Source organism: Lissotriton vulgaris, chromosome 9, assembly GCF_964263255.1.
Source record: "Lissotriton vulgaris chromosome 9, aLisVul1.2, whole genome shotgun sequence".
NCBI classification, from domain to species: Eukaryota; Metazoa; Chordata; class Amphibia; order Caudata; family Salamandridae; genus Lissotriton; species Lissotriton vulgaris.
The window spans coordinates 410,749,403-410,770,948 of NC_141697.1; the positions used below are offsets into that span (position 1 = coordinate 410,749,403).

General features: G+C 47.7%; 1 protein-coding gene across 3 annotated transcripts in view; it reads left to right on the plus strand.

Annotated features, from left to right (window-relative positions):
- Window positions 1-21,546, plus strand: part of PPP2R5C (protein phosphatase 2 regulatory subunit B'gamma) — a 1,413,048-nt gene that overhangs the window by 775,567 nt on the left and 615,935 nt on the right. For all 3 annotated transcript variants that reach the window (XM_086937820.1, XM_086937822.1, XM_086937821.1), the window contains one exon: window positions 19,035-19,094. In XM_086937820.1, coding sequence (XP_086793946.1) covers window positions 19,035-19,094 — 60 coding nt within the window. The remainder of the gene's footprint in view (window positions 1-19,034; window positions 19,095-21,546) is intronic.

Consider the following 21,546-nt stretch of genomic DNA (forward strand, 5'->3'; position numbering starts at 1 on the left):
TGGCTAATGCAAGCCACGCAGGAAACAGAGAAGGCTTCTCACTCTAACCAGCAAGGTCCGAGGGGTTGCTGCTTTTGGGAGCAGCAAGGGCCAGTCTGGAGCAACCAGACCAGCGGTGGAAAGTTGTTGTTTGGTCGCCAAAATGGCCACTAGCCAACGAACTAGTAACCGGATAGGCGCGTCGAATGGAACAAAGCATAAGGGTCCCACGCAGATCTCGCGAGAGCTGGAGGGCTGGTCCTTGGTGCAAATGTAGCTTGGTGGTGGGGCTTCTCAAGACTCCAAGCACAGCGATGAGGGTGCCTCAGGTGCTGCGCAGTCAGCTTCTCGTGGACTTTTCAAGAGGTCCGGTCCCACTCTCCGGTCGCCTCCACTCGTCTCAGCTTAGCAGGGACTGTGGATCGGGCTGTTAGATGTCTGGGAGTCTGGTTCTTGTCAGGCTCTGGGCTCGGACTCTGGCGGGAGGCGGCGGCAAAGCAGTCGTTGATCGCTGGATGGTGCCTGTGTTCACAGGGTGGCCACTCCTTGGCCACAAGGGAGATTCTTCAGTCTTCTGAGCAGCAGAACGTTGAAGGTCCAGAGTTTCTTCTTCTTGTAGTCGAATTTCAGGGTAATCTGCCGTCTTGGGACTCAGCTCCTACTTTTAAACCAATTCTAGGGGCTGGACTACCTACTACGTCCCTCCTATGGGTGGGACCAGGAAGGGGGGTGGTTACACCCCCTTTCCTTTGTCCAGTTTCGCGCCAGAGCTAGGGCTAGAGTCCCCCAGCACCGGTTTGAATTGGCCAATGCACTGGGACACCTTGTGTGCCCCGGGCATGTCTGATTCTATTCAGCCCTACCTAACCAGATACACAAAATCTTGTCTGGGGTGGTGCTAGCACCTCCCAAGGCAGGAAACCCTTTGTCCAAGCCTCCCTCGCTGGAAGGACTCCCAGCAGCAGGAGGTCAGACTTGTATCTGTGATGGCAGCATCCATTTTGTGATGCTGAGGCTCTGTTTAACTTTAACCGCGGCTCAGGTTCTGTACATGTCGTGTCCCTCTAGAAGGGTGGAATGCTACCCCCGTTGCCAGAATTGGCAAGTGGGTAGTATTCTAATTCGTATGACCCCTTACTCGACATATTTTGATAATGTCAAACCAGAGTTAGCATTTAACCGCGAGGTTCATAATGCACTTAAGAGTATATTTATTTATTTATGTATTTGTATCGCGCCTGAATCAGCCCCGAAGGGGTATCTCCGCGCGTAGCTTCTGAAGGGGTATTAGGAAACAGCCTAGGGCATGATACTGCAATGATAACAGGAAAAAATATTAATCTTGTGTAAAAAGGTAAGTTAATTTCTTTCTGAAGGAGAGGAGATTAGGGGTGTGTCTCAGCTGGGGAGGCAGAGAGTTCCATAGCATGGGGCCTTTAAGTGAGAGGGCCCGTCCTCCCTGTCTTGCTCTCGTCACTCTGGGCACCTGCAGTAGCATAGTGCTGCTGGAACGCAAGACACGTCCAGGAGAGTAAGGGATGAATATGTCTCTTAGGTATTTAGGGCCAGACCCATAAATACACGTATGCATTATACAGCATACTTTAAAGTTGACGCGTTGTCTCACCGGGAGCCAGTGAAGATGAGAGAGGAGTGGGCGTGAAGGAGTTCGGGGAAGGGCATTCAAGATGAGTCTTGCTGCGGTGTTCTGTACTACCTGCAGTCTGCACAGTTGTTCTTGATTGGCAGAAATGAGGAGTCCATTGCAGTAATCTATCCGTCTGATGACCAGTGCTTGTACCAACGTCTTCCTGTGGATGTCAGGCAGGAAGGGCAAAATGCGTCGTAGTAGCCCAATTACTCGGAAACAAGTTCCCGTAACTTGGTTGACATGATCTTTTAATATCAATGCTTGGTCTAGGCGCACTCCCAGGTTTTTGACAGTCTGTTTTGGTACAGGGACAGGTCCTAGCTCAGATGGTATGACGTTATCAGGAAACAGCTAAAGGACATGGTTCCGAAAGCTGCAGACAGGCTGCAGACAGGCTCAGCTCATGCTAGAGCACCATCTCACACATAACCAAGCACCCTGCCTCCAGGATTGATAAGGCCTGCCATAGGAGTGACTTATAGGTTACTGTGTGTCCTTGTATGTGTTAGATATAGAGATACTATACCTAAAGCAAAGGGTGATTACACCACCTTGCCCCAGCTGAGTGATCAGCCAGTTGTGTCAAATAGTAAGGCCAGGCCAGGCCAGGGGTGGCACAATACGTGCTACATTCCCTGGTAGCTACCGCATTTCCCTCAGGATGTAAGGGAGAAGAGTACCGCAATGCAATGCCCAGGCTGGTCATGGCCTCTTTGTAAGCTCGAGAGCTAAACGCAGGACCCTGGTCAGAATGTAGCATGCCAATTGCGTATGTGCCGATAAGACTCGCAAATCTTGTATAACAGTTCTGGCGTCAGCCGAGCGCTGGAGCCTACATTTTTAGTGAATCAAATCTTAATAATTATGGGACTGCATTTGTCCGGTCGGACGTCTGCGCATTGATAGCCTGATGCTGTCTAATAGTGGTGTCTGGGCTGTTGTCTGGTCCGGTTCACAACTGCGATCTCTGTTGCAGTCCTCACAATCTCTTGCAAAATTGTAGATACCTACGCTCATTCCCGGCCACCAATAATTTGATTGTAATTCTATCAGAGATTTCAGGATCTCTTGGTGCCTCAGACCCAATCCCATGTGTGCGTCTTCAATCAAGAAAACTCTCCGGTTCGTGTTTGGAATTACTCTATCCCCCACTCCAGGGATTCGAGCAAAAGGAACGGAGTTTGCATCAATTATGTATGTATAATTGAGTGGATAGTTGAGAGGTAATGCTGCATAATCGCCTTTTAATGAGGCTTTTACCGCCAGCATGGTTTCTCCATCTATTTGTTTTTCTGAACGCTTTTTAGTGGCTACGGAAGCCGGTTGACCAGCCGCCGCTGTGGCTCTATCAGCCAATGAATTCCCTGCAACGTGAGCGCCATCACGTTGATGACTCAGTGTATGTATCACGTGAGTCTTTTGTAGTTCTTTTTGTAAAAGAACTACTGGTTCCCAAAGCTTTTTGTGCTTTATTGTGGCACCTGTGTCATCTCTGTATCCGTTCTTGCTCCATGTCTGCATATCGCTGTTGTATGACTTGACGCAGTAATGTGAATCGCACACTATTAGTGTGGGGAATTCGCGATCAGTATTTTCAAGCGCCATCTTTAAAGATCTTATTTCAACTCGCTTAGCTGAGCAGTTTCTGAGTGATTCAGTCTTGGTAATCATCGGTTTGAATCTACCACAGCGCCAGCGACCTTTAACAATCGCGCATGCTGCATTGTAGGATTTTTTCTCTACATCGTAATGGTGTGCAAATCTGTCCATATAGATGACACATGTATATTGTTCGAGAGGGAGAATTCCGATTGGCAGAGAATATTCTTGTTCATATTCAAGATCATCTAGTTTTTTCATTTTCGGGTCAAAATAGTATTTCAGGTCTTCTGTAGCAAGAGAATTTTCCCATTGTATCCATTTTGGATCTAATGCCACTGTTTTCAAGTTCGGTGGACTTGTTAATGCCTCAAGGGCTGATTCTGCTGTATAAACAGTTATTCTTTGCCTTGGGCTAGGGCTCTTTCTTTTGCTACAGCAGTTTGAACCGCTGTCAGAATTTTTTCTGTAGAACTGAATTTCATTTCAGCCTGTGTGTACAAGTGTGATTTGTAAGCTATTGGTACTGTTTCTCCCTCATTGGAGGTCAGGTATGTGAATCCGCATTTTCCTGGAATTACTCGGATTACAAGGTTGCGTACGTTGTCGCAAATTTGTAATTTTGTTTTAGCTAACATGTCTGACTGTAATGATCTAAAAATTTCTGTGTTTTTTTTAGTCCAATGTATGGGTTTGAAATCAGGTTTTATTAATTCATAGAGAGGTTTAACCCTCTCTGCAAAATTTAGAATGTATGAATGTATGTTCTTCTGAAATTCAGGAAGCCTAGTATTGATTGTAAATTTCTCAGCGTTGTTGGTGCTTCGAGTACTGCACACTTCTCTAAGAGGTTGTCTGCCAGGCTTTTGCCTTCACTTGATAATTCATATCCTAAAAATAGGACTGTTAGATGGGCAATTCTTGACTTTTTAAAGTTGAATTTGTAACCCTCTGATGCGAACCCAAGAATTATTGTGTTCACTCTTTTTAAGTGAGTCTCCAGGTCATCGTCTGTCAGATAGATGTCATCGACATATGATAATGCTTCATCATCATATATTTGTAGTAATTCTGTTACCCTTGCTGAGAATAATCCTGGGCTATTCTTGAATACCTGTGGGAGTCTGCAAAGTTTGTTTTGCAACCCCATTATTGAGAAAGCGGTCAATTACCTGCTTTCAGGTGCTATGTTATGACATAAGAATCCATTTGAAATGTCTAATGTCGTTTTATATTTTTTGCGCACAATATTGTTCATTAGTGCTGCACTGTGTGAATTTTGTACTGCAAATGTTTTACAGCAGGAGTTTAAATGTCTGTAGTCCAAAACTAGACAAAATGAATCGTCTGGCTTGGAGACAAGAAACAAACGATTGTTCATTTGTGAGGTGCATGTTTCAATCACCCCTTGGTATTCAAGTTGATATAAGATCTCCCTGACTTGCTTTTTAGCTTCTTGTTTAACTGGGTACTGTTTTTGTGCAGTCGGTTGATTTTTTTTAACTGGATTTTGTGGTGAGGAGAGTCCTCATCCCATCCTACATGATTTTTTTTATAATGCATGGGCTTGGGCCACCGCCCATTTTCTTGCAAATGTGTATTTTTTATGAATTGGGATATGATTTGAGAAGACAGGCATAATCATTTCTTCGCCATGAGGGCAGTCCCTGACAAAATCTGGTGGCCAGTCTTTTTCAGCTAACAGGATTTCATAGCCTTTAGAAAGATTTTCCCAAAAGAAACTTTTAATTTTCCTAGTTTTATCTCCCTCTATACGCAATGTTATTTCATATAGTTTATGGGGCACACTAACTCCTGCGTCTGCAGTTTCCACCTGAATGTATTCATTCGTGTCCACTGTCTCCAGAAGATTCAGCAGGATCTTGCGAGCTATGGTCACTTCTGCTGCACTGTCTAGCATTGTCTGGGTCCACTCTCCGTTTTTCTGTTGTGTCCTCAGAATCCTCGGCATGTTTAATTTTAATACTTGCTACCTTCTTTCTGGGAAATTGTGTTTTCTTACTTTGATGAGCAGGTTCTTTGTCTTTGGAGTTGACGTGCTCTTCTCTGTGTTCTGACCGTCCTCTTCTTTCCGATTTCTGTGAGGAAGATCAAGAAAGATTGAGTGAGAAGGATCGAGAGGGACGTGTATCAATGTCTTGATATCTGTCAGGTTTTCTTATTTTATCCCTATCTCTTAAGTTATATCTTTTTTCCGAGGGTTCCCTTTGGGGAGATTTGTCTCTTCCAACCGGTGATTTATTCCTCCATTGGGGAGACCTTCCTCTGGACTGGAATTGTTTTTCTCTGGGAGTGGATTGTTTATTACCATCCCAGCTCTTTTTTGGAGTATTTAGATTATTTTTAATATAGTTTTTTTCAGGATTTTCGATTAGTTGGGGTTTTACTGGTTTACCACTCAAACTATCTCTTCCTAATTATTCATAGGATTTTTCAATGATTTTAGCAAGCTCAAATGGTTGGTCTGTTATATCCGTCTTCTTCAATTTTTGGCGGATTGCCACACATATTCTGCTTCTCTTTTTATGTTGGCTAATGATATAGCCGAGACCTGCTTAAAGTCCTTCAGTAATTTCATACCCAGAGTCTAAGCAGGTTCTGGACCGTATTCTTTTTGAATCTCTTAGGACATCTGGTATAACCGCCATAGACGGAACACCATGTGTTTTTGTGTAGATAGAAGCAAAGACTGTACCCCAAGTGTCACAGTCCTCCACATGTGGTGCGATCCCCATTGGGAGGCAGATAGTCAGAATTCTGTGTTTTTCGTGTGGGGTAGTATCCGGAAATACTCCCTCTATCTGGGTGATTTTTTGAGCTAACCAGAATGGAATTTGTTCCAGTTTTGCGGGTGTTTTACCAAGACACGATTGTATGTTCTGTGGTGTAATCTTGTTTGTGTTCCCCTGATGGAGGGGTCAGTTGTGGGATGTTAGTTGCTGGTTGGACTGTTGCAGTCCGCATGACATATTGGTCCAATTGTCTATGTATTTTAATTAAAAGTTTTAGCTGAGCTAAAAGTTCCCGGTCCGACATTTTATCAATGTCTGGGTGTGGTGTGTAGCTGGCTAGAACCGGCCACGTGGCTCCTGGTCTCCCTAGTGGACCGTGCCTTGTGATGTGATTTTGATGTTTTAGAAAAGGGGGTGGTGATGAACAGAGTGTCTGAATAAGCAGACCACTCTTACCCAGTCCAAAGATCAGGGCTTGATCCATCACTGTTTTTTAGCTCACTGCACCATCCCAGCTCAGAACTTGGCTATATGCAAGTTAGTCTGACCCTGGCCCAGTGCATCATGGGAACAGGGCAGACCAAACTACCAAGCCAATTCTTATACTGGGAAGGAAACAAGCTTCCGGGGACATCAATGTGCTGAAGTCGCACCTGTGTCCCTCTCAGAAGCTCCTCTTCATCGGAGCGGTTCTAGACTCGGCGCAGTTTCGGGTTTATCCTCCCGTACAGTGGGTTCGGGATATGCAGGCTCTGATTCCGATCTTTCAGCCGTTATCCCAAGTCTCGGTCAGGTTGATGCTGCGGCTTCTAGGGCTGATGGCCCCCTGCATCCTTCTGGTGCATCACGCCAGGTGGCGGATGCGGGCTCTGCAGTGGGAACTGAAGTTTCATTGGGCACAGCATCAGGGCAACCTGTCCGACCATGTCCTGATCTCGGAGTGCAAATGATAAGAATTTGCGCAGGTGTACATCGGAGATCCGTATAATCTGGGGAATGCTACGTGAATAAGCTGCCTGCCTCCGGGTTGTTGGCTGAATAGCAGTGTACACATTGATGAGAATAATAAAGGTTTTTTGGAGAAAAAAAAAACCTTCTGGAGCTGCGGGCGATCCGGCTTCCACTGACATTCCTCCCCTCTGTCCGAGGGAGTGTAGTGCAGGTGTTCACGGACAACACCACCGCCATGTGGTACTGCAACAAGCAGGGCGGGGTGGGGTCGTGGACCGTATGCCATGAGGCTCTGCGTCTCTGGCAGTGGCTGGAACATCAAGGCATGACCCTGGTGGTTCAACACCTGGCAGGTTCCCTGAACGCCAAGGCGGGCGAACTCAGCCGTCGGGGCATGATGGATTACAAATGGCGTCTGAACTCTGACGTGGCGCAAGGCCTCTTTCAGCAGTGGGGAGAGCCTTGGTTAGATCTATTCGCCACAGAAGAGATCGCGCAATGTCGTCAGTTCTGCGTGTTGGCATTTCCAAGGCGGAACTCGCTCGGAGACGCTTTTCGTCGCGAGTGGAGCTGCGATCTGTTGTACGCCTTTCTGCCTATACCACTTCTGCCCAGAGTGCTGAAGAAGATCAGACTCGACCGGGCCCAAGTTATCCTTGTGGCTCCGGACTTGGCACGAAGATACTGGTATCCCGAGCTACTCAGCATGTCTGTCGATCCCCCGATTCGTCTGCCTCTTCAGGAGGACCTTCTGTCGCAGCAACAGGGGACGGTCCTCCACCCGAACCTGTCCAGTCTCCACTTACATCCGTGGAGATTGAGCGGCAGCAGTTGAGGCCATTTGACTTGCCTCCTGAAGTCTGTAATGTGATTCTGGCAGCCAGGCGTCCCTCCACAAAATTGGTATACGCCTGCAGGTGGAACAAATTTGTGGCATGGTCACAGCAAAGGCTGTGGATCTCCTTTCTACCCCTCTTTCAGAGGTTCTCCTCTTTCTTCTTTTTCTTGCCCAGCAGGGCTCTACTCTGGGCACTCTGAAGGGCTACCTCTCTGCCATTTCCACCTTCTTAAGGCTCCCTGATCAGCCCTCTTTGTTCAAGGCTACAGTTGTAAATAGGTTTTTGAAGGGCATCACTCATATGTTTCCTTCTGTTCCTTTCGTGATGCCTGAGTGGGACTTGAACCTTGTTCTGACTTATCTGATATGCGCTCCTTTTGAGCCACTTCATAACTGTCCTCCTTGTCTCCTTAATCTCAAGACTGCATTCTTGGTTGCCATCACCTCTGCCAGGAGCGTGAGTGAGCTCCAGGCTCTTTCCTCTAAACCTCCTTTCCGTCCATCCGGACAAAGTTATGTTGCGGACGCACCCTCTTTCCTGCCCAAGGTAGTCACAGCCTTCCACATCGGGCAGTCCATCACATTTCCCACCTTCTTTCCGCCTCCGCATCCTTTGAAAGAGGAAGAGAGGCTCCACCGTCTGGACCCAAAACGTGTGCTCTCATACTATCTGGATGGCACACGCTAGTTCTGGGTGGATGGCCAACTTTTTGTTTGGTACGCGGGTGCTAAGAAAGGTCGGTCGGTGCACAAACAAACTATCTCTTGTTGGGTCGTCTTGTGCATCAAGGCGTGCTTTTCTTTGGCTAAAAAGGAGCCTCCTGTTGGGCTGAGGGACCATTTCACTCTGGCCACGGCCACTACAACTGCCTTGGGCCGAGGTGTGCCCTTGCAGGACATTTGCCAGGCGGCTACGTGGGCCTCGCTGCACACGTTTACAAGACACTATTGCCTGGACACTCAAGTCCGGAGGGACGGCTACTTTGGCCGTTCCGTCCTCCAGGACTTTCTGGTGTGATTACTGGTTCGCAGACCCACCACCACGGGGATGGTATTGCTGGGGTATCTATTCTAAGGTAAGGAATCTATCACTAACGGGTCTCTTTCAGATGCACAAGTTACTACTTGTGTAACGATATATCTGTAAGAGACATTAGTTAGTGATAGATTCCTTACCAACCCACCCATCCTCCTCGTTCTGCGAACCGATATCTAGGGTTAAGGTCATCCCCTTTCTGATAGATACATCTGCCGTGTGGATTCCTCACCTTGTGAATATCCCCCTTGCGTCAGCAACGTTCGGAAATTTTCTTCGTAGCACGCCGTCGTGGGCGACGTCACAGGAGCACGGCATCGCGCGCGACTCCGTCTGACGTCACCGACCCCATATCAGGCCCACGCCGGCGTGATGACGTCAGTTCCCTTTTTTCTGCGTCTCCGACGCTAACGGTTTTCGGGATCTTCAGCGATACCTAGTATCTTTCTGTTGATAATTGTCACTGTTTCTCTCTTACGACCTTGTTCTTCTCCGGAGATGTCGTCGAGGAAAACAGGCTTTAAGCCATGTAGGTCTTGTGCCCGCATGATGTCTATCACTGACCCACATAAGGATTGTTTGTGGTGTCTTGGTTCGAGTCACGACGTCAAGAACTGCGAGTCCTGTTTTAAGATGAATCCGAAGGCGCTTCGGGAGCGTGAAGCAAAGTTGCTTTTGGCGAAGGTGAAAAAAGACTCTGGGCGACTTTCGAGATCTACGTCACGGAGGTCGAAGTCGAAGCAAAGGTCTCGGTCGAGGTCGGGATCGGCTTCGAGGTCCAGAGCGGGTTCGAGGTCTGGAGAGGACTCGAGGTCTAAAGCGAAGTCAAAGTCCAGAGATAGATCTAGGTCTAGATCTAAGTCGGCTTCCGGACATGCTTCGAGCTCTTCGAGGAGAAAGCATAAGAGGAGGAAGCACAGTTCGAGACATCATTCGGGGAAGGATTCCTCTGACTCGAAGAAGAGGTCTCACAAACATCGTAAGGACTTTGTCTCTCCTTCACCTGCTTTGTCAAGAGTAGGTTCTCCGGCGCCGGAGCCGGAGCCAGACCCAGAGCCGGTTTCCTCGGAGCATGAAGAAGAGGAGGTGACTCAAGAACCGGCTTCGGCGGAGACTCCTGTGATTCCAGAAGGTCAGGGTGAGGATGTGTCGGGTCGGCCTCCATTGCAACATCCGGTAGGTCCGTACCCTTCCTTTCCTGGTCCTGGACAGGATCCCTCGCATTTTCTCAATGCGATGTTTGGAGTTTATTCTAGGGCAATGTACCCCTCTGGAGCGCCTGGTGGCCCCATGGGTCCGTTATCATACAATCTGGGTATTCCTCAGTCGTATGCCCCTGCTCCATTTATGCCTTTCATGCCGGCGCCTCTTTCACCTTGGCTCGGTACGGCTCCACCAAGGTCTTCGACTCCGCATGCGGCTTCGCCGACTCCAGATCGACCTCGCAGTCGAGATCGAGGTACCACACCTGTTCATGACTCTCGTCCTCCTGCTCCGGTTCCTCGATCGACGTCGGAACCGGCTCCGTCGGAGTCGTTACCGGATCCGTCGACTTCGATTCGAATGGAGTGGTCGAGGCGAAGGGCTCAGCGTCTTCTCGAGCAAAAGGATGATGAGAGTTCTGATGTGGAAGAAGGCGAGCTTCCTGATCATGATGATGACTTCGATGAGCTTCGGGATGCAAGTGGTCTGGAACTCTACCCCGAGTGGGGTCTGCCTTCGACTTCTGATGCACCATCAAGGGACGTGGCTCCTTATCACGTGGTTATTAGGAAGGCTGCTGACCTTCTTAGCTTAAAGCTGCCCACAGTGGAGTACAAGCCCAACATTCTCACAGAGGTCCTGCATTCTCCTTCTTCGATCGTGGAGCCAACTCTACCGTTTACTGATGCCTTGTCAGATCCAATAAAGGAGATTTGGAAGAGGCCGTTGTCTGCTCCTGCAGTTTCAAGGGTAATTGCAAGGCGCTATAGGGTGGCTCCTGATGACCCTGCTTTTCTTTCTACGCATCCATCTCCGGAAAGTCTTGTGGTTCAGGCGGCTTGCTCTAATAGGGCTGCAGGCTCTTTCCCTCAAGTACCAGCTGACAAAGAGTCTAAGAAATTGGATCAGGCTGCGAAGAAGACTTTCTCTTCTGGGAGCATGGCTCTAAAGTCATCAAATGCTACTTGTCTTTTAGGTAGATATGTGCACGCGCTGATGGACTCAGTGAAGGAATTGTCTTCAAAACTTCCTGAGGAGGATAAGAAAAACTTTAATGAAGTGATCTCTGACACTTAGGCTGCGGCCCGCATGGTCATTCAAAGCGGCATGGACACTGTGGATTCTGTTGCCAGAATTATGGGCTCATCCATTGCGACCAGGAGAGCCGCATGGTTAAAGTCATCTGATTTCTCAGCGGATGTACAATCTACTTTGCTGGACTTACCCTTTGAAGGAACTGGCCTTTTTGGTAAGAAGGCTGATGTGGCCTTGGAAAGGTTTAAAGACAGCCGTGCCACTGCGAGATCGTTGGGTCTGCAGATGAGAGGGTCTACGGCTAGAAAATTCAAGGGATTTGGTAAATCTTCTTTTCGTCCCTTCAAGCAGGGCCAACAACAGCAGCAGCAGCAGAACCCTCTATATAAGTCCTATAGAGGTAGACAGAGGGGACGTGGACGTCAAGTCTCCTCTTCCTCCACTTCCTCCAATAATGCCCAACCCCCACCCGCATCAGCAAAGCAGCCCTAGATCCACCATTCTGGATCATGTAGGGCCAGTAGGGGGTCGGCTTACTCACTTTCTACGAGATTGGGAATCGGTTACATCAGATCTTTGGGTTCTCAATCTCGTAGAGAATGGGTATGCACTTCCTTTTCAGGAGTTCCCTCCCAATTACCCTCCTTGCCAAGGTTATTGTTCGGAGGACCACCTGCTTCGCCTGCAGGAGGAAGTCCTGGCACTGTTTCGAAAGGGTGCAATAGAGGTGGTTCCAGAGCAGGAAAGGGGTCAAGGGTGCTACTCCTGGTATTTCTTGATTCCCAAGAAGGATGGCAGGCTCCGGCCAATCCTGGATCTCAGGATTTTGAACCTCCATCTCAAACAGGAGAAGTTCAAAATGCTCACCCTTGCTCAGGTTCTTCTGGCGCTGATGGAAGAAGACTGGATGGTGTTGATCGACTTGCAGGATGCGTATTTTCACATCCCAATCCTGAAGTCGCACAGGAAGTATCTCCGTTTTACGGTGGGATCGCAGCACTACCAGTTTGCGGTCCTCCCGTTTGGACTTACTACTGCGCCTCGAGTTTTCACCAAGGTGATGGCAGTGGTGGCTGCGCATCTCAAAAGGTCGGGGATTCCTGTATTCCCTTATCTAGACGACTGGCTGATCAAAGCAGAGTCGCCGGAGATGGTGCTCCGTCATCTGCATGAGACAACTCAGTTGTTACACAGGTTGGGTTTTTCGATAAACGTACCCAAATCTCACCTGGTGCCCTCCCAGCGCAACCTGTTCATAGGTGCCGTACTGGACACTTCTGTATGTCGTGCATTCCCTCCACCTCAAAGGATTCGCGACATTCAGGAAATGATTCCTTTATTCTTCAATGGAGCGGTTGTTCCAGTCCTGAAGGTCCTTCGCCTGCTCGGTCTGATGGCTTCTTGCATTCTGTTGGTCAGTCATGCCCGCTGGCACATGAGAGCGCTCCAGTGGTGCCTCCGCAGGCAGTGGTATCAGCACAACGGAGATCTCAGGGAGTCAGTGAGGATCTCCAGGGAAGCTGCGGCGGATCTGTCTTGGTGGGGCGTGGAAGGCAATCTGTCACAAGGAAAGCCTTTTCAGCTACCCCCATCAGTGGCCACAGTGATATCGGATGCATCCACTCTCGGGTGGGGTGCTCATCTGGGAGACCTGGAGGTCAAGGGTCTTTGGTCTCCGGAAGAAAGGTTGTTTCACATCAACCTTCTGGAATTGAGGGCGATACGTTTGGCGCTCAAGGCCTTCCTCCCTTCCCTTCGCGGTCGTTCGGTCCAGGTCCTAACGGACAACACGACTGCGATGTGGTACATCAACAAGCAGGGAGGAGTAGGGTCGCAGTGTCTCTGCAGAGAGGCTCTGCGTCTCTGGTCCTGGGTTCAGGACCATCAGATTTGTCTGGTGGCAAATCATCTGGCCGGAGTTCTGAACGTGCGTGCAGACAGTCTCAGTCGGCAGTTCTCTGCCGACCACGAGTGGAGGCTTCACCCGGAGGTTGTTCACGACATCTTTCGGATGTGGGGGACTCCTCGGGTGGATCTATTTGCCACTCGCGAGAATGCTCACTGCCTTTCATTCTGCAGTCTCCAGTATCCGATGCAAGGAGCATTGGGGGACGCGTTTCAGTTGAGTTGGGGAGATCGACTCCTTTACGCGTTTCCCCCCATACCTTTGATTCCTCGGGTTCTGAGGAAGATTCGTCAAGACCGGGCCCAAGTCATATTGGTTGCTCCGGATTGGCCAAGAAGGGTGTGGTATTCGGACCTACTCCACCTATCCTCTCACCCGCCGCTCCGTCTCCCTCACAGGGCAGACCTCCTCTCTCAGTTGGAGGGGCAGGTTCTACACCCCCACCTCCAGACATTACACCTTCATGCCTGGAGATTGAACGGGGCAACTTGAGTTCTTTTTCTCTCCCTCACGAGGTGGTGGATGTCATTCTCTCTGCCAGGCGTGACACCACTAAGTCCATTTACTCCTATAGGTGGTCAAAATGTGTTTCTTGGTGCAGGGAGAGGGATATTGACCCTTTGAAGGCTCATTTGTCTAATATTTTACAATTTGCCCTTTATCTAGCACAGCAAGGTTTGGCTGTGGCCACGGTCAAGGGTTATCTTTCGGCCTTATCGGCGTTTCTTTGTTTGCCGGATCAGCCTTCTCTCTTTAAATCTCCGGTGGTTTTGAGATTCTTGAGGGGTCTCATGAATATGTTCCCTCCTACCCCTTTTGTGGTTCCTCAATGGGATTTGAATCTTGTGCTGACCTTTTTAATGGGTTCTCCCTTCGAACCCTTGCACAAGTGTCCATTGAGGCTTCTCTCTTTTAAAACTATCTTCCTCGTTGCAATCACCTCGGCAAGGAGGGTTAGTGAGCTTCAAGCTCTAAGTTCCAAACCCCCATTCCTGACCATTCATGCAGAAAGGATGGTTCTTAGGACCAGGGCTGCTTTTCTGCCTAAGGTGGTTACTCCTTTTCATCTTGGGCAGTCCATTACCCTTCCTACCTTCTATCCTCCCCCTCACCCGTCTAAGGAGGAAGAGAGACTGCATCGCCTGGACCCTAAGAGGGCGGTGTCCTTCTATCTGGACAGGACTAAGGACTTCCGGATGGACGACCAGCTGTTTGTTGGCTTTGCTGGCTGCAAGAAGGGCAGAGCGGTGCACAAGCGCACTCTTTCCAGGTGGATAATCCTGTGCATCAAGATCTGCTACTCCCTTGCGGGTAAGGACCCTCCTGAGGGTATTAGAGCTCATTCAACTAGAGCAAAGTCTGCAACATCTGCTTTGTCTAGGGGTGTACCTGTTGAGGATATTTGCAGGGCCGCGACTTGGGCCTCCCTCCACACTTTCGCGAAGCATTACTGCTTGGATACCGAGGTGAGGAGGGATGGCCACTTCGCGCGCTCTGTCCTCCAAGACTTCCTGGTGTAGCAGAGTGGACACCCTCCTCCGGGAGTGGGGACTGCTGTGGGAATCTATTCACAAGGTGAGGAATCCACACGGCAGATGTATCTATCAGAAGAACAAGTTACTTACCTTCGGTAACGCTTTTTCTGGTAGATACTATATCTGCCTGTGGATTCCTCACTCACCCACCCGCCTCCCCGTTGTCCACTCTGCTATACCTGGTCTTTCTGTATATATGGTTTATGCATTTGTATTGATTTAGTTCTATATGTACTGTGTACATTGTATATTTGCATATTTGCTATCGTTGGTCCGTCCGTGTGCCTCGAAGGCACGGAAAAAAGGGCGGAACTGACGTCATCACGCCGGCGTGCGCCTGATATGGGGTCGGTGACGTCAGACGGAGTCGCGCGCGATGCCGTGCTTCTGTGACGTCGCCCACGACGGCGTGCTACGAAGAAAATTTCCGAACGTTGCTGACGCAAGGGGGATATTCACAAGGTGAGGAATCCACAGGCAGATATAGTATCTACCAGAAAAAGCGTTACCGAAGGTAAGTAACTTGTTCTTCAGGGCCCTAGTTTCTTGGCACCAGTGTTGGTTTTAGTCATGGCTCTGCGCTTCTGGCGCGGAAAAGCTGTGGCTAAGAACTGACGTCAGCACACGGAGGCGGCGTCTAAGTACTCAGACGACGTCATCACGGCGCCGACGATGGACGCGGAGCCGCAGGCGACGCCTACCGACGCGCAAGGGTACTGCTACGCAAAAGTGTCCGGATCCAGTCTGACGCCTGGGGATATTCTAAGGTAAGGAATCTATCACTAACTAATGTCTCTTACAGATATATCGTTACACAAGTAGTAACTTGTGCATCGTTACCGAATGTAAGTAACTTGTGCAACAAGCTGCTTAACAGTCCAAGATGAGCATGATGGCTGTTCTCATCAGCAACCACTTTGAGAAATTTCTATGGTGGTCAACAACAACTTAAATCACCATAATGGTTGCCTGGATTGGTGCAGGGTGAATCACTTAAATAATTGTCTACCATGTACCAATTAAGCCTCCTACAGTGACAAACAGCCTATTTCGTGTTTCACTACTGTGAAGACTACCCCTCTCATTGTGTAACATTAGGAATTCCTTAATAGTCTTTTAAACTGTAATTCCTGATCAGAGAGGAGTGCTTCTTGATATTTCATATGTTAACACTGGTATTGATCAATCCTACTTACTGGTGAGATAGTATTGAACTTGACTATTTTAGAAACGCCCCTTTTAGAAAGTAGACATAGCTCTGCACTTCTGCTCTGTGTGCCTGACAGCTTGTCCCTCAATACTTATTTCAGCTGAGGGACAGCTAAATTTCTGCATTCCTTCTAGACAGCCACAGCACAGGATACTCTTGGGCAGGAGGGAGGAGAGGAGGTAGCACTTCACTTGAGTAGGTAGTGTCTAGTCTCCTCACAAAGGGTTGATTTACCCCCTCCCCCCTAATAGCTAGGCTGTCTGACAGGACTGATAGGGGAACTGTGCACTTTAGAGAGTTTTTTTGAAGTAACCGACCGCATCAAAGGATCTTTCGGGTATAAGTACTGGGTCTCTGACCCCATCTAATGAGACACTTCTTTGGACTTGTAAACAGACAACGCTAGCTCTACATATGCATATTTCCAGAAGGACTGCTGTACTGCATGGAGGGACTGCCATTCTAACTGATGTACTGTGTTGGCTTGCTGAGTGCTAGTTGCAGGAGGGACTGCCACTCTGTTACCCGCTTGTTGTGCTGCCCTGCTACCTTCGTTAGTGCTATCTAGAATGTACTCTCCAAGGACTTGATGGCTTGCCCCCTGTTTCAAAACCTCGGGACCGCTAAGGGCTTCACCACTGCCGCGGGATTTTGGTAATCGGGAGTCCAGCAGCTGCAATTGGCTCGCGTCAGATTGTGCCCAATTGCCTGCTTGTGCTGTGCTCCAAACGTGCACCTTGTTGTGAACGGGTGCCTTCCCGAGCCTGTGCCTGCTGCAGCCAAGAAACGCTGCGTGCTGATTCGAAGCATCACCGGGCAACACTGGCTCCCGCCTACCTTCCTCAAGGGTGACTGCCGCAGTGCCACACTTGCATTGACTCAGGGCAGCACTAGGCTCCTCTGTGGCCCCCATTGTTGAGGCCAGGCCCTGGGGGATGGGGTCCCCGGGGCCAAAGGTGGCAAAGGGAAAGGGGGCCACATGGCCCCCCTCCCTAAAAATATATATTTTTAATGAAAATACAAATTGTGGCCATGTCCCTGGGGATGGGGACTCTGGGGCCGAAATCCTCCTCTGGAGGGGGGCTACTTGACCCCATTCCCGTTTTTTTTCTTTCAGTGTTTTTTTTTTTTTTTTTAAAGAAATGTGGCTGGGCATGGGGCCCTTAAATATGAGGGAAGGGAAGCCACACAGACTACCCCCCATCTAATTGTAAAGATAAAAGAGAAAAAAAAGCTGGCATCTTGCCAGAGGCCCCGCCCCCTCCCTGCACCACTCTGCAAACGCGCCTCCTGGCGTGTTCTGGGTTGGGGGATTAAGTCCCCATGATCCTTGAGGTTCCTTTGGGGCTAACTATCCCAGTAAGCCCCACACAGAGGTGGTCCGAGGCCATGCCCCTTTTGTACACCCCTCTGCAATCGCACCTTTTGGCGCACTGCTGGTGGGGCGATTAGGTCCTCTTGTATCCTGAGGACCTCCAGATTGAAGTGGACTTCATCCCCCGAGCAGCAGTGCGTCAGACTAAGCGTTTGCAGAGTGGTGTACAAAGGGGGTGAGGCCTCGGACCTCTCTCAGCAATCCAGCTGTGTAGGGCTTACTAGAGAACAGGAGGGCTTGTTGGCCCTTAGAGACCCTCAGGAGGCAAGGGGACTTCATTCCCAACCAAGAGCACGCCAGGAGGCACATTTGCAGACTGGTGGAAAAATAGGGCGTGACCTGCTATGAGAACTTAACAATGCTGCTGTGTGGGGCTTACTGAAGCAAATATGAGGAGCAGTTGGCCCCCAAGGTTGTTTTTTGGGGTCCAACTACCCCTCCTGTTACCTCCAGTAAGTCCCTCACAGTGGGATTGCTAAGAGGTCTTCGGAGGCCATGCCCCCCTTTCTCTAACACTCCTCAAATGCTCCTCCTGCCACACTACGGGTTGGGGATAAAGTCCACTTTACTTCTGAGGGACTTTGGGGGCCAAGAAGCCCTCCTGTAAGTCCTACACAGCGTAATTCCTGATAGCTGGTCGAAGGCCCAGCCCCCTTTCTGCACCACTCTGCAAAAGCTACTACCAGTTAAAGAAGCATTTACAATGTAATAGGTCTCACATTTGCGGGAGTTAGAGCTATTGGCGTAAATGTAAAAGCTTTTTACAATTTTTTTTTGGAGTGGATGTATGTTGTGTGTAGTGAAATTATGTGGTATGTTGTGCAGTGAAATTCTATAGATAGAAAGTATGTGGTATTAAGTGTATAGGAATTATGTAGAGTGGGATTATGTGTTATGGAGAGTGATTATGTGGAATGGTACACTACTACATTTGTACTACAGGATTTTCTGGTTTCAGTTCAGTCTTAAGCCTAATTCGGAATAGGGGTATCTATTGAAAATTGAGGAATCTGTCGCTAGACGTCTCTGTCAGAAAATAAGTTTGACCTTCGGTAACTCTCGTCCTGAGAAAGTACCTTCAGATTCCTCACCGACCCTCTCATCCTGACAGTTTACCAACATGCTTTTTCGGCTCTACATCTGGGGGGTAGACAGTCTCGAAAGCAACCAACATCGGATTGGAGTGGCTCCTGTGTGGGCCTGCGCGTCATTTCCAGAGTGGAATGGTGTCAGTGTGGAGCTGCAAGGCGCCACCTTAAGGCGCACAAAGGGACTGCTGAAGTTTCCGGTCTAGTCCGGACACCTAGGGGAATATTCAAAGGATGAGGAATCTGTGGTTAGAATCAATAACAGAACGAGTTTACCAAAGGTAACTTACATGTTCTTCCACTCTTTTTCAACATGTTTGACTCTCACATCCGGGGGCTGGATGCAGTAACGTCTTGTTATGTGAACTAGAACAATGGTTAATGTGTTGATCTTTCAGTATAGTGCATGGCACAAGTATACAAAAATATCCGGCCTGGCAATGTCAAACAAGTCTGTATAATAAAAGCATTTGTCTGTGGGGCAAACATGTGAAGTGGTTTGTAAAATTGAAAAAGCCAAGAGTGTTAATTTTGTCTTTCTAAAGCCTTGTGATCTTCGGCCACAGTGAGTGCAATGGTTGAGATTTATAGAGTTTGAAGTTACAAATGCAGAAATTTGGCCAAAAACAAAAGTGCAGTATACGAATTAAAGAAAATAATTATAGCTCTGCTTGTTTATGGTTGGGAGAGGAAGTGTGTATGTGTGAGAGACAACATGTATTTCGGGAGTAATTGTTGCTAGCTCTTGTATGTGCTGCTTGCCCAATGCTTAAACTGCATATTCATAATTGGCAAGCTGTGCTAAATTTGTATCTGTCTAACCCTGTATTTCAAATATTAGCTAACACTGTACTTGTTTCGGGTTCTGTCTTTAGGTTTATTTATGAAACTGAACATCACAATGGTATTGCAGAATTACTGGAGATCTTGGGAAGGTGAGTTTCTCTTGTGTGTTTGCAGCATTAACTTTTTTTCTGCATCCCACTATCGTTTCCAAGGCAACCGGAAATATCTTTAGGTTACAAGTGGGAAGGTAAAAATAGATTTTTCCTATTGAGACAGGAAAATAACGAGGTTAAGTGTGAAATATTTTAGAAAATGTCATTTGTTAATGTCTGGGCTAGTAAGAAATAGTACAATTGAACTGTACAGTGCTTCGTAAACCAATCTGTTTTTAAAGTTTTTTTTTTTGTATAATTGTATTTTTACTGATGTGTTTTTTTTGTTTGCCGTTACTATTCTTAATCATTTCCAGGGCTGTTTTCCTTCAGTACAGATGTGGTTGAGAATAGATTTCCAAAACTGCATCATCTGCATAGCAACTCATTTTAAGAAGCCAGCGCTTTGGGAACATGTGTCTGACTCTATAGCCCCGTCCATCATATAGCATCATGAAGGGGTACCGAGCAGGTGGTGGATATCTCTTAAAGGGGGCTTTCGGAGGAATGGTGTTGCGGTAGATCTCCAATGCCAAGCAGACACTATTAAGCTAAGTTATAATTATTCAGGAATGCCTATTGTTGACGACTTTTAGAGATACAGGGCTGGTAAGGAGGATAGCTTTTCTTCGTACTAGATGGCCTCTTTAAGGTGTTGACTACATTTTAGTGTGAAACCGTTTCTGACTGATTTTTAGATATAGAATTGTAAAAAAAGGACTCTAGGATCTCTTGTGACTATATGATGATGGTAATCTATATTTAAAAAAGATTGTCTGGAAATTAATCCATTAACTGCATCTGTACACCAGAATTGACTAATCTTGTTCAGTTTTTTTCATTTAAACTCAAAGGGAGCTTTTATTAAACACTGCCCCTTCTGCCATATTGTCATTTGTCTGGCCATTTGATTAGAGAGTGTTGTATAATGTTTGGTAAAGAGCGTTACATTTTGGTTCCTCTATCGTCCTCCATCTTGCCCTGCTTACTCCTAAAATCGGGTCTGTTTTGAGTCAATATTGATATTCAGGATAGAAGGAGTCCTGTGTTTGGGAACTGGGCAGCAGAGAGTTCGAGTTGATTGTAGGATTTATTTTCCTGGGACGTTGCAATCCGGAGGAGTTAGCTTCATGCTTGCTGTTCATCCTCCATTTTTTAAATTTAATTGACCTATTGCTCACCATAAAGTTTAATGGACTGCTGACAATATAATTGCAGACCACTGCATGCAAACTTTACTTGACTACATTACCCAGGAGGTTGCCTTTTTAGTGTCATGGTTGACAATTTTACTTGAAATTGGATATGTAGCACCATCTTCCTGACCTCTAAGGCTTTGACTTTGTGAATGATTCAGCATTCATAGACTTATTTTGTGGATGACAGCTGTGTGCGTAAAGTAGCAGATAGAGTGAATAATGATTATCATGTCTCTGCCTGGTCCATTCATCCATCCTGTGACCATCATTCATTTTTTGGGTTGGTGGTTTGTTGTAACAGCCTTCAAGTAGACCATGGATGTGATCTAACGTTATTGCCCTCGTGCTGTAATAAAGAGTATGAATGAATAGAAGTGAAAATTGCCATAAGTCTCATAATATTGGGTCGTGTATTGGCTAAACTCCTCTTAAACATTTTCATCTTAGTAATAGACATGGATAGCACATCACTAGGACCCCAAGGAGTGGCTCCGTTAAAGCCTTTTATTTTTTTAAATCTTAATCCCATTCCACCCTCGTTTATTCTCCGGCCTCCCACCCGCACCCTGTTTCTTCTGAAGCCTCCCCCCCTCACTTCCTGTTTCTTCTCCGGCCTCCATCCTGCTCCGGTTTCTTCTCTGGCCTCCATCCTGCTCTGGTTTCTTCTCCGTCCTCCATCTTGCTCCGGTTTCTTCTCCGTCCTCCATCCTGCTTCGGTTTCTTCTCCGGCCTCCATCCTGCCCCTCTTTCGGTCAGCCATATGAACTCCTCAGGACCAGGGTGATGCTCAAGTGGGTCCTCCTCCTGATCTTCGCAACTGCTGCTTGCTGTTTAAGCACAGACATTTGGAACAATCAAGCGAGGGTGGGAAAGGAAGGGGTCAGCTGGGAGGGAGATACGGAAGACACTAGAGTCACTATAAATCACTGCAATTACCACAGAAGTACTACCCGAGTATCCTGGCTTCCGATCAGTAACACCTTACCTGAAAAGAAAATGATTTCGGCGAACCTGTTCTAGGAGCCTTTAATGGGATGGATTCTCCTCTTGATGCTTCGTCACTGAAAGGGCACAGGAAACTCTTCTGTTTAGCGACAAAAGGCAGGTGATCTGACAAGTATTGGTCTTTATTCCTGTATGCTAATAGTGGAGCTCTCGATATCACTATTATTTGCACAATCTACAGAATTTTTCAATCCCTGACTAAAGCGAAGTTCCCTCACTGCGCACTAATACTTTGTTTATTCGAA